The sequence below is a fragment of the Protopterus annectens genome, chromosome 9.part0 (assembly GCF_019279795.1).
Source record: "Protopterus annectens isolate FY-2018-M chromosome 9.part0, PAN1.0, whole genome shotgun sequence".
Taxonomy (NCBI): domain Eukaryota; kingdom Metazoa; phylum Chordata; order Ceratodontiformes; family Protopteridae; genus Protopterus; species Protopterus annectens.
Genome location: NC_056743.1, coordinates 622853754 through 622871760, shown reverse-complemented (window position 1 = coordinate 622871760; position 18007 = coordinate 622853754). Strand labels below are relative to the sequence as shown.

Sequence of the window (18007 nt, the reverse complement as noted above, 5' to 3'; positions counted from 1 at the left end):
GTTTTTACTTCTATACTTGTACCATTATTGTAAACAATTTCACTGTTGTTATTATTTTCACTGAAGACACTACTACCGCTCAACTTAGTTTGCTTTTGTTTGTTAACATTTCCTTGTATGTAATTAGTGTGGAGCTTTTCTCCCCGGGCCTCCACTGAAAATGGGCTCATTTAGGCCCAGTTGACTTTCCCGGTAAACAAATGTAATAAATAAATAAATAAATAATTTTCAAACCGAAATGCTAAGCCTGCACTGTAGGAAATTTACAAATTAGAAATTGCAAAAGTGATCAAAGTGGGGGTGGTCAGAGAAATTTTTAAATAATGGTTGTCATGGATGACGACAGAGCTGCATTTATAGATGGCCAGTAAGGTGCCTTGTTTGGTCTTTTCTCTCAGTGTGCTTCTCTGGCTGATTCAAATACTATGAGCTAGCAATATGGATTTGAAAAGTAGTAGGTGGTATTGATAGAAGTAAAAACTCCATTGTGGAATTTCCCAGTTTCATTTTCTATAGGTTTACGTGCCTTCGTTGAAGGTTGGGCGTCAAGCTGGCACCTTGGCACCGTAAAAATCTTCTGCCAATCATTAGCGGACTGGAGTTCCGCTGTGGCGATCTCTAACCGGGATAAGCCGAAAGAAGAACATTTTCTATAGTTTTTACAGGTGTGGTTGTTTGACAAGTGAATGGTGTCAATCCTTTGACTGATTTTAGTAATTTTTAATTTCAGTTTTATACATATGTCTGCATATATATATATATATATATATATATATATATATATATATATATATATATATATATATATATATATATATATGGGTCCATTATGTAATCCCAAAATACTGAAATCCTGAATTTCAGTATTTTGAAATTACATAGCCGAAAACACAACTACAACACAAAATCCCAAAACCCCATAACCACGAAATTTTAAATCCCGAACATACTCTACACATACAGCATGCACATACTCAGACACACAACTTCCCCCCACAATCAAATATATAATACTACACTACAGATAAGGAGGGGGGCAATCTCCCCTGCACCCCCCATTAGAGGGCTGTGCCTCCCACACCCCCCCTACTTAAATATTCTAACTCCGAGATCTCGCAGACACACAAAAGAAACTCACACCCACACATTTTGCAGTCCCTCACACACACACATCACAGTCACAACACACACTTACACACACTAAAGCCCCTAACCAATACACTTACACATACATACTTACCTAAACTTCCACCCATCCATTTGCACACTGCAGAAACGCTAATTCAACTCCTCTGAGCTTCGGGATTTTGAATTTCGCACTTCTGCAGGTTTCAGAATTTTATGTTTTCAGCTATGTAATTTCAAAATACTTAAATTCAAGATTTCAGTGTTATGGGATTGCATAGTGGACCTGAGAGTGTTGATGGAGAAGTACACAGAAGGTCAGAAGGAGTTGCATTGTGTTTTTGTAGACTTAGAGAAAGCATACGACAGGGTGTCTAGAGAGGAGTTGTGGTATTGCATGAGGAAGTCGGGAGTGTCAGAGAAGTATGTAAGAGTGGTACAGGATATGTACGAGGGTAGTGTGACAGTGGTGAGGTCTGCGCTGGGAGTGACGGATGCATTTAAGGTGGAGGTGGGATTACATTAAGGTTCAGCTCTGAGCCCTTTCTTATTTGCAATGGTGTTGGACAGGATCAGACAGGAGTCCCTGTGGACTATGATGTTTGCAGATGACATTCTGATCTGTAGTGAGAGTAGGAAACAGGTGGAGGAGACCCTGGAGAGATGGAGATGTGCTCTAGAGAGGACTAAGACAAAATATATATGTGTGAATGAGAGGGAGGATAGAGGAATGGTGAGGATGAAAGGAGTACAGGTGGCGAAGGTGGATGAGTTCAAATACTTGGGATCAATAGCTCAGAGTAATGGTGAGTGTGGAAGAGAGGTGAAGAAGAGAGTGCAAGTAGGATGGAGTGGGTGGAGAAGAGTGTCAGGAGTGATTTGTGATAGACGAGTACCAGTAAGAGTGAAAGGGAAGGACTACAAGAGGGTAGTGAGACCAGTTATGTTACATGGGTTGGCGATGACAAAAGGGCAGGAGCTAGAGTTGGGTGTGGCAGAGTTAAAGATGTTAAGATTTGCACTGGGTGTGACAAGGGTTGACAGAATTAGGAATAAGTATATTAGAGGGTCAGCTCAGGTTGGAAGGTTTGGAGACAACGCCAGAGAGGCGAGATTATGTTGGTTTGGACATGTGCTGAGGAGGGATGCTGAGTATATTGGGAAAAAGATGCTAAGGATGAAGCTACCAGGTAACAGGAAAAGAGGAAGGCCTAAGGTAAGGTTTATGGATGGGGTGAGAGAGGACATGCAGGTGGATGGTGTGACAGAGCAAGATGCAGAGGACAGGAAGAAATGGAAACAGATGATCCGCTGTGGCGACCCCTAACGGGAACAGCCGAAAGTAGTGGACCCATATATATATATATATATATATATATATATATATATATATATATATATATATATATATATGGTATTATATATAAAGTACGGAGTTGGGGGTTGGTTGGTTACTACACTTCAAATGTTGCACTTGCTGTTACTGTCGCAAGCTCAGTACATGCATTCTGTGCTGCATGTGTTTAATTTTTTTGAAATAGTACTCTTTCGCGGTGGTACAGCGGTAGCATTGTTGCCTCACAGCAAGAGGTTCTCCTGTTTGATTCTCGGCTGGAGTGCCTTCTGTGTGGAGTCTGCATGTCCTCCCCGTGGTCGAGTGGACTCTGAAAGACATGCGTGAATGGGTGTGCCTTCGCTGAAGGCTGGATGTCGGGCTGGCAACTTGGCACCATAAAAATCGACTGCCAATCATTAGCGGACCGGAGTTCCGCTGTGGCGAACCCTAACCGGGAAAAGACAAAAAGACAAACAACTTTTTGTCAAGATTTTGAGATGCAGAATCAGGTGAGTTGCTGAGGCAAATGGCAGCTGACTTATTTAATGTTACTGTCGTGGAACACTTAAGGCAAATTTTATGTTAACATTTCGAGCAGCTGAAGTAGAAAGGGATCTGGGAACATACGTGGACAGCAGTCTGGCCTTTGATTAACACATAGCTAAGGTAGTAAAAAAATCATTCTATGTTGCCCAACTTATAGGTAAGGATATGGAATCCAAGTCCAAGGAAGTTATAATATCACTCTACGCTGCTCTTATCAGACCTTTCATTGAATACAATGCCCCCTTTGACATTGACCTGACCGGACACTTGCAACAGTTGGAATGCCCACAAAGATTTCTTACCAGGAGAATTCAAGGTATGAATTTCCCATTCTATACTGTTTGCCTAAAGGCTACGTCTCTGTATTCAGTCTCCTACAGGCTGCTGATAGGGGATCTTTGCCTGGCTTACAGGGGTTCCTCAGCCCCAGCCCTTATGGATCTGTTGCACATGCACAAAACAACAGCACCAGAAACACTAGATCCAAGGATATGAACTTCACTTGTGACATAAAAAAACATGCTGGAGCGACAGATATATGGGATCTGAACTTCACTTGTGACATAAAAGAGCATGCTGGAGTGACAGATATATGTCCCAAATGATCCCAATGTTATGGTATAGGCTTCCACTGATGTAAAACAGAATTCATCCCAGACCCTGTTCAAATGAAACCTTGACAAGTGGATGATAAATCATAAATTTACTCCCAGTCTGGCTCCCATGTCTCTTATGGACAGAAGCTCTCAATAAGAAAAGTATTATCCAAACACACTTAACCCCCCCCCCCACAAATCCCTTAATTACCTCCTCCTTACTAACATGTCCCCTCCTCATATAAATGCCCATGATACTCAGGATTCAAATGGGTTTGGGGTACATGGCTAGACTTGTACTTAGCCTAGTGACAACTTATGAACCTATGAAAGAAACAAAAGTTCCTTCCAGACTTCTACAATAGCAAGAGACTGAGTGGGAATTTTAACTTCCTTTGAATGTGGCTATCAGTAAGGAGAATCTTTCTGTTACTTGCAACAAAGTAATTTTTTCCATCATTCACATTCAACTTTTCAAAGAAGTAGAAGTTTTGACTGCAGATAATGCATATTATAACATCTCATTGAAGATTAATCAAACATTTCAGCATGCAGTACTGAATCCATAGCAGGATTTCATTCTGTCTCTATACAGAACGAGAGTCAAGTGGAATAAGCTGCTTTTTCCAATAGAACAAGGTGGATTGAGATTAGCTGATTTGAAGGGGAATTTCAGAGCTACACAGTTAAGGCTCCTATACATAGCACAAGCTGAAACATATAATTCAAAAGGGAAGGGTGATGATGAAACAGGGGAGCTCAAAAAACAAGGTTAGACTGGGATTTTGGATGTAGGCTTTTAAGAATATCAGTAACCATACAGAATATTATATTCATAAAGTAGCAGAAGGTATTCTAAGAACCAAACTAACATGGGGAATGGAGAAAGGAGATTCTGCTGATAGGGATGAATGCAATTAGGGATACAGACAGTAAGCAAGAGGGGGCTGGAATTATTGGAGGAAATTGGCAAAGGAAACAAGATATTAGGAGAAAATAACTAGAGAGGGAAAGGTAATAGAATGTGAAGTCGCCAAGAATGTATTTGGGGTGCAGGTTAAAGATTGCCTTCCTTATCAAGGATCGATATTAGAGTATATGCAAAAAGAAAGAAATAGGGGGGTCCTAAATGAAAGACCAGGACTGGGAGAGTTTTTAGTAGAATCTAGAACAGAAAATGCTGTTAAAATAGGAATAATTACTAGAGCATATAAAATATTGCATGACGACTATACGGATTAATCAGAGGCGGTTAGAAAGGATTGGGAAGAGAGATTGGATATGCAATTCATAAAGAAACAATGGGGGATAGGTGAATGTCTCTCAAATATGCAACAACATCTAGAATATTTAGGATTTGTGGAAATGTTTATATACATATTTTTATACCTCAAGCAGACTCCAGAGTATTTTTCCTCAGATAGACAGCAAATGTTGGAGGTGTGATGGGGAAGATAGAGATAATTGAGAACATATTTTCTGGGATTGTAATGAATTAGCAGACTTTAAGGATTCCCTGTAGAATACTATGTTGTAGATACTGGGTGAGCAAAATGGTGTAACCATGGAATGATTTTTATGCGTTATGATACAGAATTGGAATTGCCTAGGCATAGTAAGGCTTTGCTGAGTTTCATTATGGTGGCTGCCAAAAAAGCAGTTACTAGAAAATGGAAATCAATGTCTAAACCAACTGCACTAGAAGCAGTGAATATAGTAACAAAGATAAAACAACTGGAATTGGGATAGGAGCAAATTACATAGGAAAAAATAGGAATTGTAGGAACAATACATGCATGGGAGGAATGAGGTTTAAAAGAAGGCAGGACTTCAATGAGTATATACTGTCTATGTAATGTTTGAGTTACAATGATTGCGTAAATTGTACGTGATGTTTAGTGTTTGCAACTTGGATTGTGTCAATATGGTTTGTGATGTAAAATGCTTGCAGCTGGGATTATGTCAATATGGTTTGTTTTCATTTATATAAATGTATGATTGCCTATGCCATAAGTAATAATTTAATGAAGATGTTTTCTGTTTAAAAAAAAGGTGGGCCATTTCCCAAGTCAAACTTAAACAGCCAGTAATAAATATAATTATGCTCCTCTATTGTCTCCTGTTCCACTGCACTCCATGCAAGAAATTCCCAATGCTTTTTCTGATTACAAGGTGCTCATCTTTTTCAGTATCTTCAGTATCTTTTTTTTATATTTTCTTTTCTGTCCTAAACTCCTCTTGTGTACATCATGTCATTCTCCTGATTGTTTTTTCAAGCTGTGTTTTTTATAGATGCATGTTGTTGGCACTTTCTGAATTTACCTAACAGGTTCCCCTACTATAATGAGCATTGGGTAACACTGCATATTGCTCACAGTGGTAATGGTCTTTTGGAGGTCTACGTACCCAGTCTGTCTGAGGCACACTGTCCACTTAGATAAATGGATTACTAGGGAGTTCATGTTCTGGTTTCCACCCAGCTGTACTTCCTAAGGATGGCCCCTCAATCTTTTCCCTATGAATGGAAGAACCAGCTCTGGCCACTGTTCTCCTAACTTTCTAGCTGGTATCTCCAATGCTGGACTCACTTGTTGAGCTCAGGTTAGCAGTCATACTGGCAGGGCTAAAACTTCCCCTCCAACAGTGTCAACGTGTAAGCAGTATAAATTGCAACACGATTATCAGAGCATATCAACATCCTTCTGTCTAATCAGTGGAAAAGCTTCCACCTGCAAACACACTGATGATTTAATAGTATTAAATGTTTCATATTAACAGAGTGAACTTTTTAAAAGTAAAGAAAATCATGTTTACAGAGACTGTGTATAACTGAAATACTCATAAGTCATTTTCAAATCTGAGTAACATCAGATTTGCAGATGGTCTTCTTAATTCAGTTGTACCAGTCATGGAATTATTTGTTTAAATTTTAGTTATTGCTGGTTGATAAATGCAGCATTTACTGAAAAAAAGTCACAGATCATTACTTGTATAAGCCACAGATTTGATGCTTAAAGCAGTTTTGATATTAGGCTAAACAGACTCATGCTTAAACCTGTGCCCATGTATTAGGCAAGTCTTGCTTTTTAGTAACATATCTTCTTTCTCTCTGCAGTCCAGTTTCGTGTGTTTACCTTGGACCACATGATGAAACCCACTGAGGAGGCAATTGCCTTGCAAGTATTTGTAAGTTTATTTCATGTAATTGCAATTGTCATGAAAGTCCTATCTCTCCAACCTACTGAAATCTAAACCTTCTTTTGGGGATGTTGGTGGTTGACTGTTAAGTGAAACTTTTGCTTATAAATATTGATAATTAATGTCTTCATGACAATTTTGCACAGTTTATTAAACTTGTATATACTATCTAAGCATTATGAAAAGTGCAAATGAATCATGGCTTCTGGTTTGACTACAGATGCTATCAAAGTAAAAACTACCCAAGGGCAGCATCCCAAATTAAAGTTGTTACAAATAAAACACATAGAAAACTTTAAGGTACATTAAATTAATGCCAACATCATCTGTGCCACATAGAGAATTAAAATAAATAGAAGGTAAAAAGCCAGCATATACCACGTAAAAGTCCATCATACATTTCAGTTTGTTTCATTTCAGTATGGATTTGTTATTCTTTAGGTATAGTTTGTAAATGTTTATCTGCATTCTTGATTTCTGGTTTTAAATATATTGCATTTTCTGCTGTTTCTTAGAATTCCAGAGATATCCAAGTTATGCACAAAGAGAAGTTTTCTCAAAACTCCATCATTAGCGAACATTTTATGATTCCAGACATTGCAGAGTAAGTTAAATGCAAAACACTGCTCATGTATCATGATACAAAAGTGTAACATTAGTATAATGCTTAATTGTTCCGCATCTCAGTGTGCTACTGACCCATAAATACAGCATAATAAACCTTTGTCTCTAGCATATAACTGTGTGATTTGTGGACAATGTAAATTTCAAAATTGTCATTATTTGACAAATTCTTAATGTTAGAGTACAAATTATTGTAGGGTGAAATGAAGTCGGTGAGAATGGGAAATATGTTGTCTTAGTTTACTTATACATGCATGATACTATTATAATGAATACAAAATCTTGTATTTTGATTTGTAGTGTACTTATGTTTGTAATGCACAAAAAGCCACAAAGCAGTGAATTTGAAGCTCGGTGTCCAAGCATGCTCTTTTAAAGACCCTATTGCACAAAATCCACTAGTTTAAACAAAAAAAAAATGTAGTGCATTTTGAATTGAACGTGTTATTCCATTTCTATCTTCAGGACATCAAATTTGTATATTATATCTTTTTTGTTAATAATGGATCTTGCTTGCTCCTTGCATTTAGCATTATTATAGTTGGAGTATTTATTCATGACAGATAATCAAATATATTTTGACATCCTGGACATCCATAAGAGGTTGACTTATCTGTAATATGTATTAATAGGATGTTCATGGTGTTATTCAAAATGACATTGGCAGATTAAAAAAAAAAATCAGTGGTCGTCTTAGTGTACTGCTTCATTTAAGAAACAAATGTCACTCAAAAACTGTATTAGTAGGAAGCGAAATACTGTATCAAATGAACTGAGTAATGCATTTTCTTAGTGATTATTTTGTTCACATATGCAGATCTGGAATTTGGAGGATTATGGCCTATTTCTCTGACTCTCCAATGTCTAATGTGACAACAGAATTTGAAGTAAAGAAATTTGGTAAGTACTTGTGTTTTATTTCCACATCTTTTCATTCACTGCATATCCAGCTAAGATAGGTTACATTTTTTTTTTCACTGAAATCAGTAGTGTTAACTATCTGAATCCTAGCCTCTTCAATAACCAGGAAGTTTGCCAAAGCTTATGGGCACTCTCCACGTGCTGTAACTATCAAGGATTTTAGTGGAGCTCCATATAAAGGCAACGCACCAAGCACTTCTGAGCATTATTGCTGGGAAGTATGTTGACATGGTGGGCTTTCTGGACCTGTCATTTGGTTAGCCAGACTTTAGGACTGGGCAGAGAAGTTTCCTGTGGGAAAACCCTTCAACACTGTTATTTTTTCTGAGGAAAAATGTGTGTTTCTTTCTGTGAAAATATTGTTTTTTAGGCTAGAAAACTATTATATTTTGGCCTGTCAATTCTTGTCAAGGGATTTTTTATTGTATGAATGCATGTTTGAACATTCATTGCAAAATATATATTTTTTTACTTTGTTTCCTACACATCTATGTACTGTTTGGATGTAGTTTGGATGTTAAGGCAAGTAAACAGTGGTCTTGTGGGCTGTCAGTGTTTTTCTTACATCAGAAACACCTTTTAGCTGCTATAATATTTACCAAATCTCTCCTTTCTGTCTCCTTCGCAGCAGAACATGTAGAGAATTTACTGGCCTCCACAGTTCTTCCTTTGTTCACATGACTGGTTCCAATTGTGCCTCAGTCAGTGTTGACACTGCTGTGGCAAGATATGGTTCCTCTGAGCACTCATAATTTTCCTTGGTCCCTCTGGTAGTCCCTCTGGTGTGATACCTACAACCACTAAGGACCAGGGGATAGAAATTTTTTTTTGGGTTTATGGAGGGCAAGGGATGACAACTCTTGCTGGCCTCAGGTGACGGTCTACCACATTGACAGGAAAGACAGCCAGAGTGCCTGTTCCATTTTTATGGACAGGAAATATTTGATGTGTTTTGCTAGTGAGTTAATTTCTAATGTTATGGTTCCCACTTCCTTTTCAGGAAAGAAAAGAAAAAGGATTTGCCTTTCTACTGTCTCTGATTCTCAGTCAGAAGAGCAGGGATTGGAGGTTGAATGCTGTGTTTCAGAATTTTCTTCTCAATCTGAAACCTCTGTTTCTGAGGAAAGTGTTACTCAGTGGCGGCTGGTGACTTCAAATCAAAGGGGGGCTAAAGGAGACAGCTGGATGGGTGGGGTCAAGGGGAAGGGGTGGGGTCAACTAGAAAGGGGAGGGGCTAAGCTCTAAACCACAAAAACTAACTTTAATTAAATCCGCTGCCCCGGGTGGAAAACCATCATTATGAGAGTCCAATCAAGACAAAAATAAGTGTAGAAGAATAAAAATATTTCAATACATTGGCTGCATGACAGCTTTCGTAATATCTAGATGGAAACAAAAGGTTGTGAGGCATGAAAAAACAAATTACTTTTTAAATACATTACTGGAATGCCAGTCAAAATCAAGTATAAGAAAAACCAGAAGCACTCAACTCAAACCACTTCTCCTTGCACTGCAGTTCTAATTATAATTTATATTCAGCTTTATTAAAGTACCAAGTAACATGCTGAAAGTAGAAATCTCTGTGATGCCCCCACTTGTAAAAATGTTTCTTATCCAAAAAAGATCTGCTGCCTGAGAACTATCTACTTGTTTCATGGGGAAAACATGAAAGTAAAAAATGAAAAGCAAACAAGAAACAAGCTCAAGATACATTGCTTAAAGGATTACTGTACAGGTTATGGACCACACATGATTGGCATTCTGTTTAGTTTACGGGTAAAGTCTGTAGAGATGACTGGAAGTCTCCAACAAGTGTAATGAGCTTTTTAAAATAATGGAATCCTGTCTTTTAATACCCAAGGCTTATACATTATCTAGTCAAGTATTCTCTGCATGGCAACAACAGAAAGGCTTTCAATGTTGGCAATTCTTTAATAGTATGCTTATTAAAGCTTACTTGCATCTTACGATCTCAGACAAGCTTACCTTATGGTCATTAAAGCATTGCTACTTAAACACAGAGCAACAAGCACTTTGAGTAATAAGCATAAATCAACAGTACAAAAATATGACAGAAACCAGACCGTTCTGCAAAATCAAGGACAGATGAAAAGCCACTGTAGTACTTGTGTCTACCTTGGATGGGGGGGACACACTGCACATTTACACTGCATAACTACTCCTTGCCTTGCTTGGACACATCCAGAGTCACTACATGGTGGAGTGGGGTGCAACAAGTATGTCACAATTTGAAATGTCTCTGGCTGACTGTGATGGCCCTGACACATTTGTCATACCTCTCAACCTCAGAGCAAGAAATCTGGACAAAGCCATACACAGAAGTGAGACAAAGGCCCAAAAATAAGGCCAATTTTTAAATATTGCTCTAATAAACTTAGAAAGATAATAGAATAGGTATTGCATTAGTATGAATTTTCTGAAGGGTATAAAATCTGAAACTCAAATGTCTGTCATTAGTTTCTAACTTCAGTCTTTAGTGATTTGTCACAAATTTGCCAAAAAACACAATTTTATGAAAAATGGACCAAATGTGATGCAAAAATATAAAATAGCCACACAATACAGCTGGGAACCTGTCAAAGAAGGGACACTTTAATATTAGTACTGCTAACTTCAGCAGCTGTCAAAATAAAAGAATCTACATACATTTCAAGTAATCTATAACTTTGATTATTACAGTTATTTCTTAATTGTAAACCCTCCATGTTTTCTTCCAAAATTGCTATTTTGCGGAGGGATTATTAGGAGGAAGAGCAACATTTTGAGCCAAAATCGGGGACAGTTGAGAGGTTGGCTATGCCTAATTCTATAAAGCAATTTATTTGCATGTATCTCTCAACCTGTTAATACAGTAAATCTGAACAAAGCCAAATATATTGGGGGAACATATAAACAGTAATAAAAAAATGTATAAATTGAGACAGTTGATAGAATAACAGTTCTTACTTTAGCATGCATTTTTCTGAAGGCTATGAAGTCTGAAACTCAGTGTATCATTATTTAGTGACTTAATTTCTAAATGATTTGCCAGAAAACTACAAATTTTATGAAGAACAAACCAAAAATAAGAAGCAAAAATCTATTCATTCTTTGAAAATCTGGACAGTTGGGAGGTATAGTTCAGCTGGGCCTGTTTGAGTTTGCTGCCCTTCCCCCCTGACAAAATCATGGTTGAATGGAGCCTCTGCAGCCATTCCAATGAACCATTACTTGGCTATTTCACTCCATTTACCATAAACACTAATGTGCATACTGCTTTACTTCTATGATGAGTTGGACTTCATTTGAAAGTTTTATTTTGTATTTTACAGCACAAACACTAAGTCATCTACTTAACAAAGCAATGCAGTCTCAAAATGAAAACTTTGCATTAAAACTTCTCTGCCCTTGAAACTCACATTCATTGAAACAGCATTGAAACCCACATTCAAAGAAAATACATTTTGCCAGTGGCAGATAAAGATTAATTTTGGGCTGTTTTCAAATTATATGCTCCTTGCATATGAAACATACATGTGCTCTTTGATACACCTTCCTCATTGTACTAAATTATATTCCTTTTACAATATATTACAGTTGTTAGAGGGCATTTTAAATTTGTTTTGAACATTTTCCAGTAAGCAATGAAACAAAACGCATGAACCCATAATGGCAAAACTGCCGAGTTCACACCATTTATCATAAAAGTCTACTCAGAATTCCACAGTCCACCATTATTAGTAAATATGCACAATTCTACAGTCCACCATTATCAGTAGATATACACAATTTACAGTCCACCATTATTAGTAAATATGCACAATTCTACAGTCCACCATTATCAGTAAATATACACAATTCTACAGTCCACCATTATCAGTAAATATGCACAATTCTACAGTCCACCATTATCATTAAATATGCACAATTCTATAGTCCACCATTATCAGTAAATATGCACAATTCTACAGTCCATTATCAGTAAATATGCACTATCTCTGAAGAAGTAAAAGTCATCTAAATAATTCCACATTAAAGAAATCTGTAACTAATGAAGAGGTTGCTGCTAGCAAACACCTTTATATTTCATGGTTTCATCGAAAAATAAAGTGTCTGTTGCCCCTCAGGAATAAATTGCCTATATTACATTAAAAAATGATAAGCTAGTAATATTGCAAGAGGAAATGGATGGCAAACTGATAACGGACTCATAGTTAGTATCTTCACCAAGAAAATTCTCAGTACGGCAGCATCCACCCCTTGTGGGAGTAGAACCCACAGCCTTCTGCATCAAAAGCAAGTACACGACCTGTTGCGCTATTAACAAGGCAAACCAACTTCACTTAAGCAACACTAAACTTCTGTTCCCCTGCAGCTCTCAGCTCCTTGTAAAATCTACTCAATACTCAACTTCGCAGCACAAGAAAACTGGAAAAAGCCAAAATGTATTGGGGGGGGTCAAAAGCCCAAAAACCAGGGACACAAACATTGCTTGTATAATCCTGGAAAGTTGCTAGAACCATACATTTTACTGCCAAGGTCCCTGTGCAAAACAGTCAGAGCAACATACCACTATGCCAAATCAGCTGCTTTGTAAAAGAGAAAGACTGAAACCTAAATGGCTATCATTTAGTGAATTCAGTTCTCATCATAGCTGTCAACCTTTTAGTACAAAACACCTGCACAAACCCAGTAATGAGGGAATACAGCCCTCAAACATATTCAGTGAATTCAGTTCTTGCCATAGCTGCCAACCTTAGCAGAAAAAACCTGGACGAAGCCAATAATGGGGGAATACAATCCCAAAAATAGGGACACATTTCAAATATTCATCTTATAAACTTAGAAAATTGCCAGAATAAAAGGTTGTGTTACGGTTGTGTTACTATGTATTTTCTGAAGAACTTGAAAACTGAAATTCAAATGCCTGTCAATTTTACTGCTGACAGAACAAAAACAATTTTCAGCAGAGACCCAGGGAGAAATACTGCAGACACGTCTTTGTAAAATGACAGGGCGCCAGAGCCAATCCACAAAAACACAGAGAGGAGATGCAAACTCTACACAGAAGGCACCCCAGCCAAGAATCAAACCAGAAAACCTATAGCTGTGAGGCAACAATACTACCACTGCACCATCAAATATGCAAGGAATTAAACATTCAGAAACCTGAAGTCTGAAATTCAAATGCCTGTCAATTTTATTTAACATTTGTTAATCAGGACAGTCTGACTTGGAACAAAAAAAAATTTCAGCAGAGGCCCAGGAAGAAATAATGCAGACATGTCTTTGTAACATGGGAGGACACAACAGCAAACCCACACAAACACAGAGAGAAGATACAGACCCCACAAAGAAGGCACCCCAGCCAAGAAGCAAACCTGAAAACCTGCAGCTGTGAGGCAACAATGCTACCACTGCACCATCAAATATCAAGCATGGCAACATTTACAAACCACAGATATTATGAGGAACAGATCAGATCAAATATGAGGCAAAAATCTGCAATTTTTTTTTAAGAAATGGTGTTGGGTAGGTAATTCAGGTCTTTAACACCTGCATACAAGGTACGGGGTTCAAGCCTGAGGTATTCCCTACCACACACACACACACACACACACACACACACACACACATACACACACCTGTAGTAGCAAACCACAAAAACTAAATATACTGCACTGGGTGCCACACCATCATTATGAGAGTCCAAACAAGACAAAATGAAATGTAGAAGAATAAAAATATTTCAATGCATTGGCTGCATGACAGCTTAATATCTAGATGGAAACAAAAAAGGTTGTGAGGCATGAAAAATAAATTACTTTTTTTTAAATACATTAATGGAATGCCAGTCAAAATCAAGTATAAGAAAAACAAGCAGCACTCAACTCAAACCACTTCTTGCACTGCAGTTCTAATTATAATTTATATTCAGCTTTATTAAAGTAACAAGTAACATGCTGAAAGTAGAAATCTCTGATGCCCCCACTTGTAAAAATGTTTCTTATCCAAAAAAATACCTGCTGCCTGACATCTACTTGTTTCATGAGGAAAACATGACCAAAGTAAAAAATGAAAAGCAAACAAGAAATAAGCTCAAGATACATTGCTTAAAAGGATTACTGTACAGGTTATGGACTATGCGATTGGCATTCGGTTTACGGGTAAAGCCTGCAGAGATGACTGGAAGTCTCCAAGTGTAATGAGACTCTTAAAATAATGTAATTCTGTCCTTTATTACAAATACTGGCATATGCATTTCAATACCCAAGGCTTATACATTATCTAGTTAAGTATTCTCTACATGGCAATAGAAAGGCTTTCAATGTTGGCAATTCTTTAACAGTATGCTTATTAAAGCTTACTTGCATCTTGCAATCTCAGCCAAGCTTACCTGATGGTCATTAAAGTATTGCTACTTAAACACAAAGCAACAGGCACTTTGAGTAATAAGCATAAATCAACAGTCCAAAAAATATGACAGAAACCAGACCATTCTGTAAAAATCAAGGACAGATGAAAAGCCACTCTAGTACTTGTGTCTACCTTGGATGGGTGGGATTCTCTGCACATTTACACTGCATAACTACTCCTTGCCTTGCTTCGACACATCCAGAGTCACTACATGGTGGAGTGGGGTGTAACAAGTATGTCACAGTTTGAAATGTCTCTGGCTGACTTGTGATGGCCCTGACACACTTGTCATACCTCTCAACCTCAGAGCAAGAAATCTGGACAAAGCCATACAAAGAAATGGGACAAAGGCCCAAAAATAAGGACAATTTTAAAAATATTGCTCTTATAAACTTAGAAAGCTAATAGAGGTCTTGCATTAGTATGAATTTTCTGAATGGTATGAAATCTGAAACTCAAATGTCTGTCATTATTTTCTAACTTCAGTCTTTGATTGTTTGTCACTAATTTGCCAAAAAAAATACAATTTTATGAAAAATGGACCAAAAATGTGATGTAAAAATATAAAATAGCAACACAATACAGCTGCAAACCTGTCAAAGAAGGGACACCTTAATATTAGTACTGCTAACTTGAGCAGCTGACAAAATAAAATAATCTACATGCATTTCTGAAATAAAAGTAATCTGATTATTACAGTTATTTCTTAATTATAAACCCTCCATGTTTTCTTCTAAAATTGCTATTTTGCGGAGGGATCATTAGGGGAAGAGCAACATTTTGAGCCAAAATCAGGGACAGTTCAGAGGTTTGGCTATGCCTAATTCTATAAAGCAATTTATTTGCATGTACCTCTCAGCCTGTTAATGCAATAAATCTGGACAAGGCCAAATATATTGGGGAACATATAAACAGTACTAAAAATTGCTCTTGTATAAACTGGGACATAAATCTGGACAAGGCCAAATATATTGGGGGAACATATAAACAGTACTAAAAATTGCTCTTGTATAAACTGGGACAGTTGATAGAACAGGTCTTACTTTAGCATGCATTTTTCTGAAGGTTATGAAGTCTGAAACTAGTTTGTCATTATTTAGTGACTTAATTCCTAAATGATTTGCCAGAAAACCACAAATTTTATGAGGAACAAACCAAAAATAAGAAGCAAAAAATCTATTCATTCTTTGAAAATCTGGACAGTTGGGAGGTATAGTTCAGCTGGGGCTGTCTAAGTTTGCTGCCCTTCCCCCTCACAAAACCATGGTTGAATGGAGCCTCCCCCTGCAGCCATTCCAATGATCCATTACTTTGCTATTTCACTCCATTTACCATAAACACTAATGTGCATACTTACTTCTATGATGATTTGAACTTCATTTGAAAGTTTTATTTTGCATTTTATAGCACAAACACTAAAACATCGGCTAAACAAACTTGGCATTAAAACTTTTCTACCCTTGAAACTCACATTCACTGAAACAACATTAAAACCCACATTCAAAGAAAATACATTTTACCTGTGGCAGATAAAAATTAATTCTGGGCTGTTTTCAAATCATAGTCCCCTTGCATATGAAACATACATGTGCTCTTTGATACACCTTCCTATTGCTTTGAACATTTTTCCAGTAAACAATGAAACAAAACTGCCCAATTCAGAACATTTTCATCATAAAAGTCTACTCAAACTTCTACAGTCCACTGTTATCAGTAAATATGCACAATTCTACAGTCCACCATTATCAGTAAATATGCACAATCTCTGAAGTAGTAAAAAGTCATCTAAATAATTCCACATTAAATAAATCCATAATGAAGAGGTTGCTGCTAGCAATCACCTTTATATTTCATGGTTTCATCGAAAAATAAAGTGTCTGATGCCCCTGAGGAATAAATTGCCTAAATTACATTAAAAATAAGCTAGTAATATTGAAATAGGAAATGGATGGCAAACTGATAACAGGCTCATAGTTAGTATCTTAACTTTCAGTACGGCAGCATTCACCCCTTATGGGAGTAGAACCAACAACCTTCTCCATCAAAAGCAAGTACACAACCTGTTGTGCTATTAGCAATGTGAGCTGATTTAGCATAATCAGCGCTAAACTTCTCTTCCCCTGCAGCTCTCAGCTCCTTGTAAAATCTACTCAATACTCAACTGCATCTCAACTTCACAGCACAAGAAGTCTGGAAAAAGCCAAATTTATTGGGGTGGGTCAAAAGGGCAAAAACCAGGGACACATTAAACATTGCTTGTATAATCTTGGAAAGCTGCTAGAATAAAATGCTGTTACCACCATACATTTTACTGCCAAGGTCCCTGCGCAAAAGAGTCAGAACAACATACCACTATGCCAAATCACCTGCTTTGTGAAAGAAAAATGCTGTGTTACCACTGTACATTTTACTGCCAAGGTCCCTGTGCAAAACAGTCAAGAGCAACATACCATTACACCAGATCAGCTGCTTTGTGAAAGAGAGGAAGACTGAAACTTAAATGGCTATCATTTAATTAATTCAGTTCTCACCATAGCTGTCAACCTCTTAGCACAAAACACCTGGACAAACCCAGTAATGAGGGAATACAGCCCTCAAACATATTCAGTGAATTCAGTTCTTGCCATAGCTGTCAACCTTAGCACAAAAAACCTGGACAAAGCCACTAACAGGGTATTACAGTCCCAAAAATAAGGGCAAATTTCAAATAGCCATCTTATAAACTTAAAAATTGCTATAATAAAAGGTTGTGTTACTATATATTTATTGCTAGAATAAAAAGTTGTTTTACTATGTATTTTCTGAAGAATATGAAGTCTGAAATTCAAATGCCTGTCAATTTTACTTCTGACAGAACAAAAACAATTTTCAGCAGAGGCCCAGGGAGAAATACTGTAGACACATGTCTTTGTAAAATGGCAGGACACCAGAGCAAATCCACACAAACACAGGGATAAGATGCAGACTCCACACAGAAGGCACCCCAGCCAAGAATCAAACCAGAAAAACCTATAGCTTTGAGACAGCAATACTGCCACTGCACCATCAGATATGTAAGTAAGCAAACATTCGGAAACCTGAAGTCTGAAATTCAAATACTGTCAATTTTATTTAACATTTGTTAATCAGGACAGTCTGACTTGGAACAAAAAAAACAATTCTCAGCAGAGGCCCAGGAAGAAATAATGCAGACATGTCTTTGTAACATGGGAGGACACAAAAGCAAATCCACACAAACACAGGG

The 18007-nt window shown here is 37.4% G+C and overlaps 1 protein-coding gene across 2 annotated transcripts in view; it reads left to right on the top strand.

The window, feature by feature from the left end:
* Positions 1 to 18007, top strand: part of C4B (complement C4B (Chido blood group)) — an 876141-nt gene that overhangs the window by 27083 nt on the left and 831051 nt on the right. For both annotated transcript variants that reach the window (XM_044083184.1, XM_044083183.1), the window contains exons 4-6: positions 6719 to 6789; positions 7317 to 7405; positions 8243 to 8325. In XM_044083184.1, coding sequence (XP_043939119.1) covers positions 6719 to 6789; positions 7317 to 7405; positions 8243 to 8325 — 243 coding nt within the window. The remainder of the gene's footprint in view (positions 1 to 6718; positions 6790 to 7316; positions 7406 to 8242; positions 8326 to 18007) is intronic.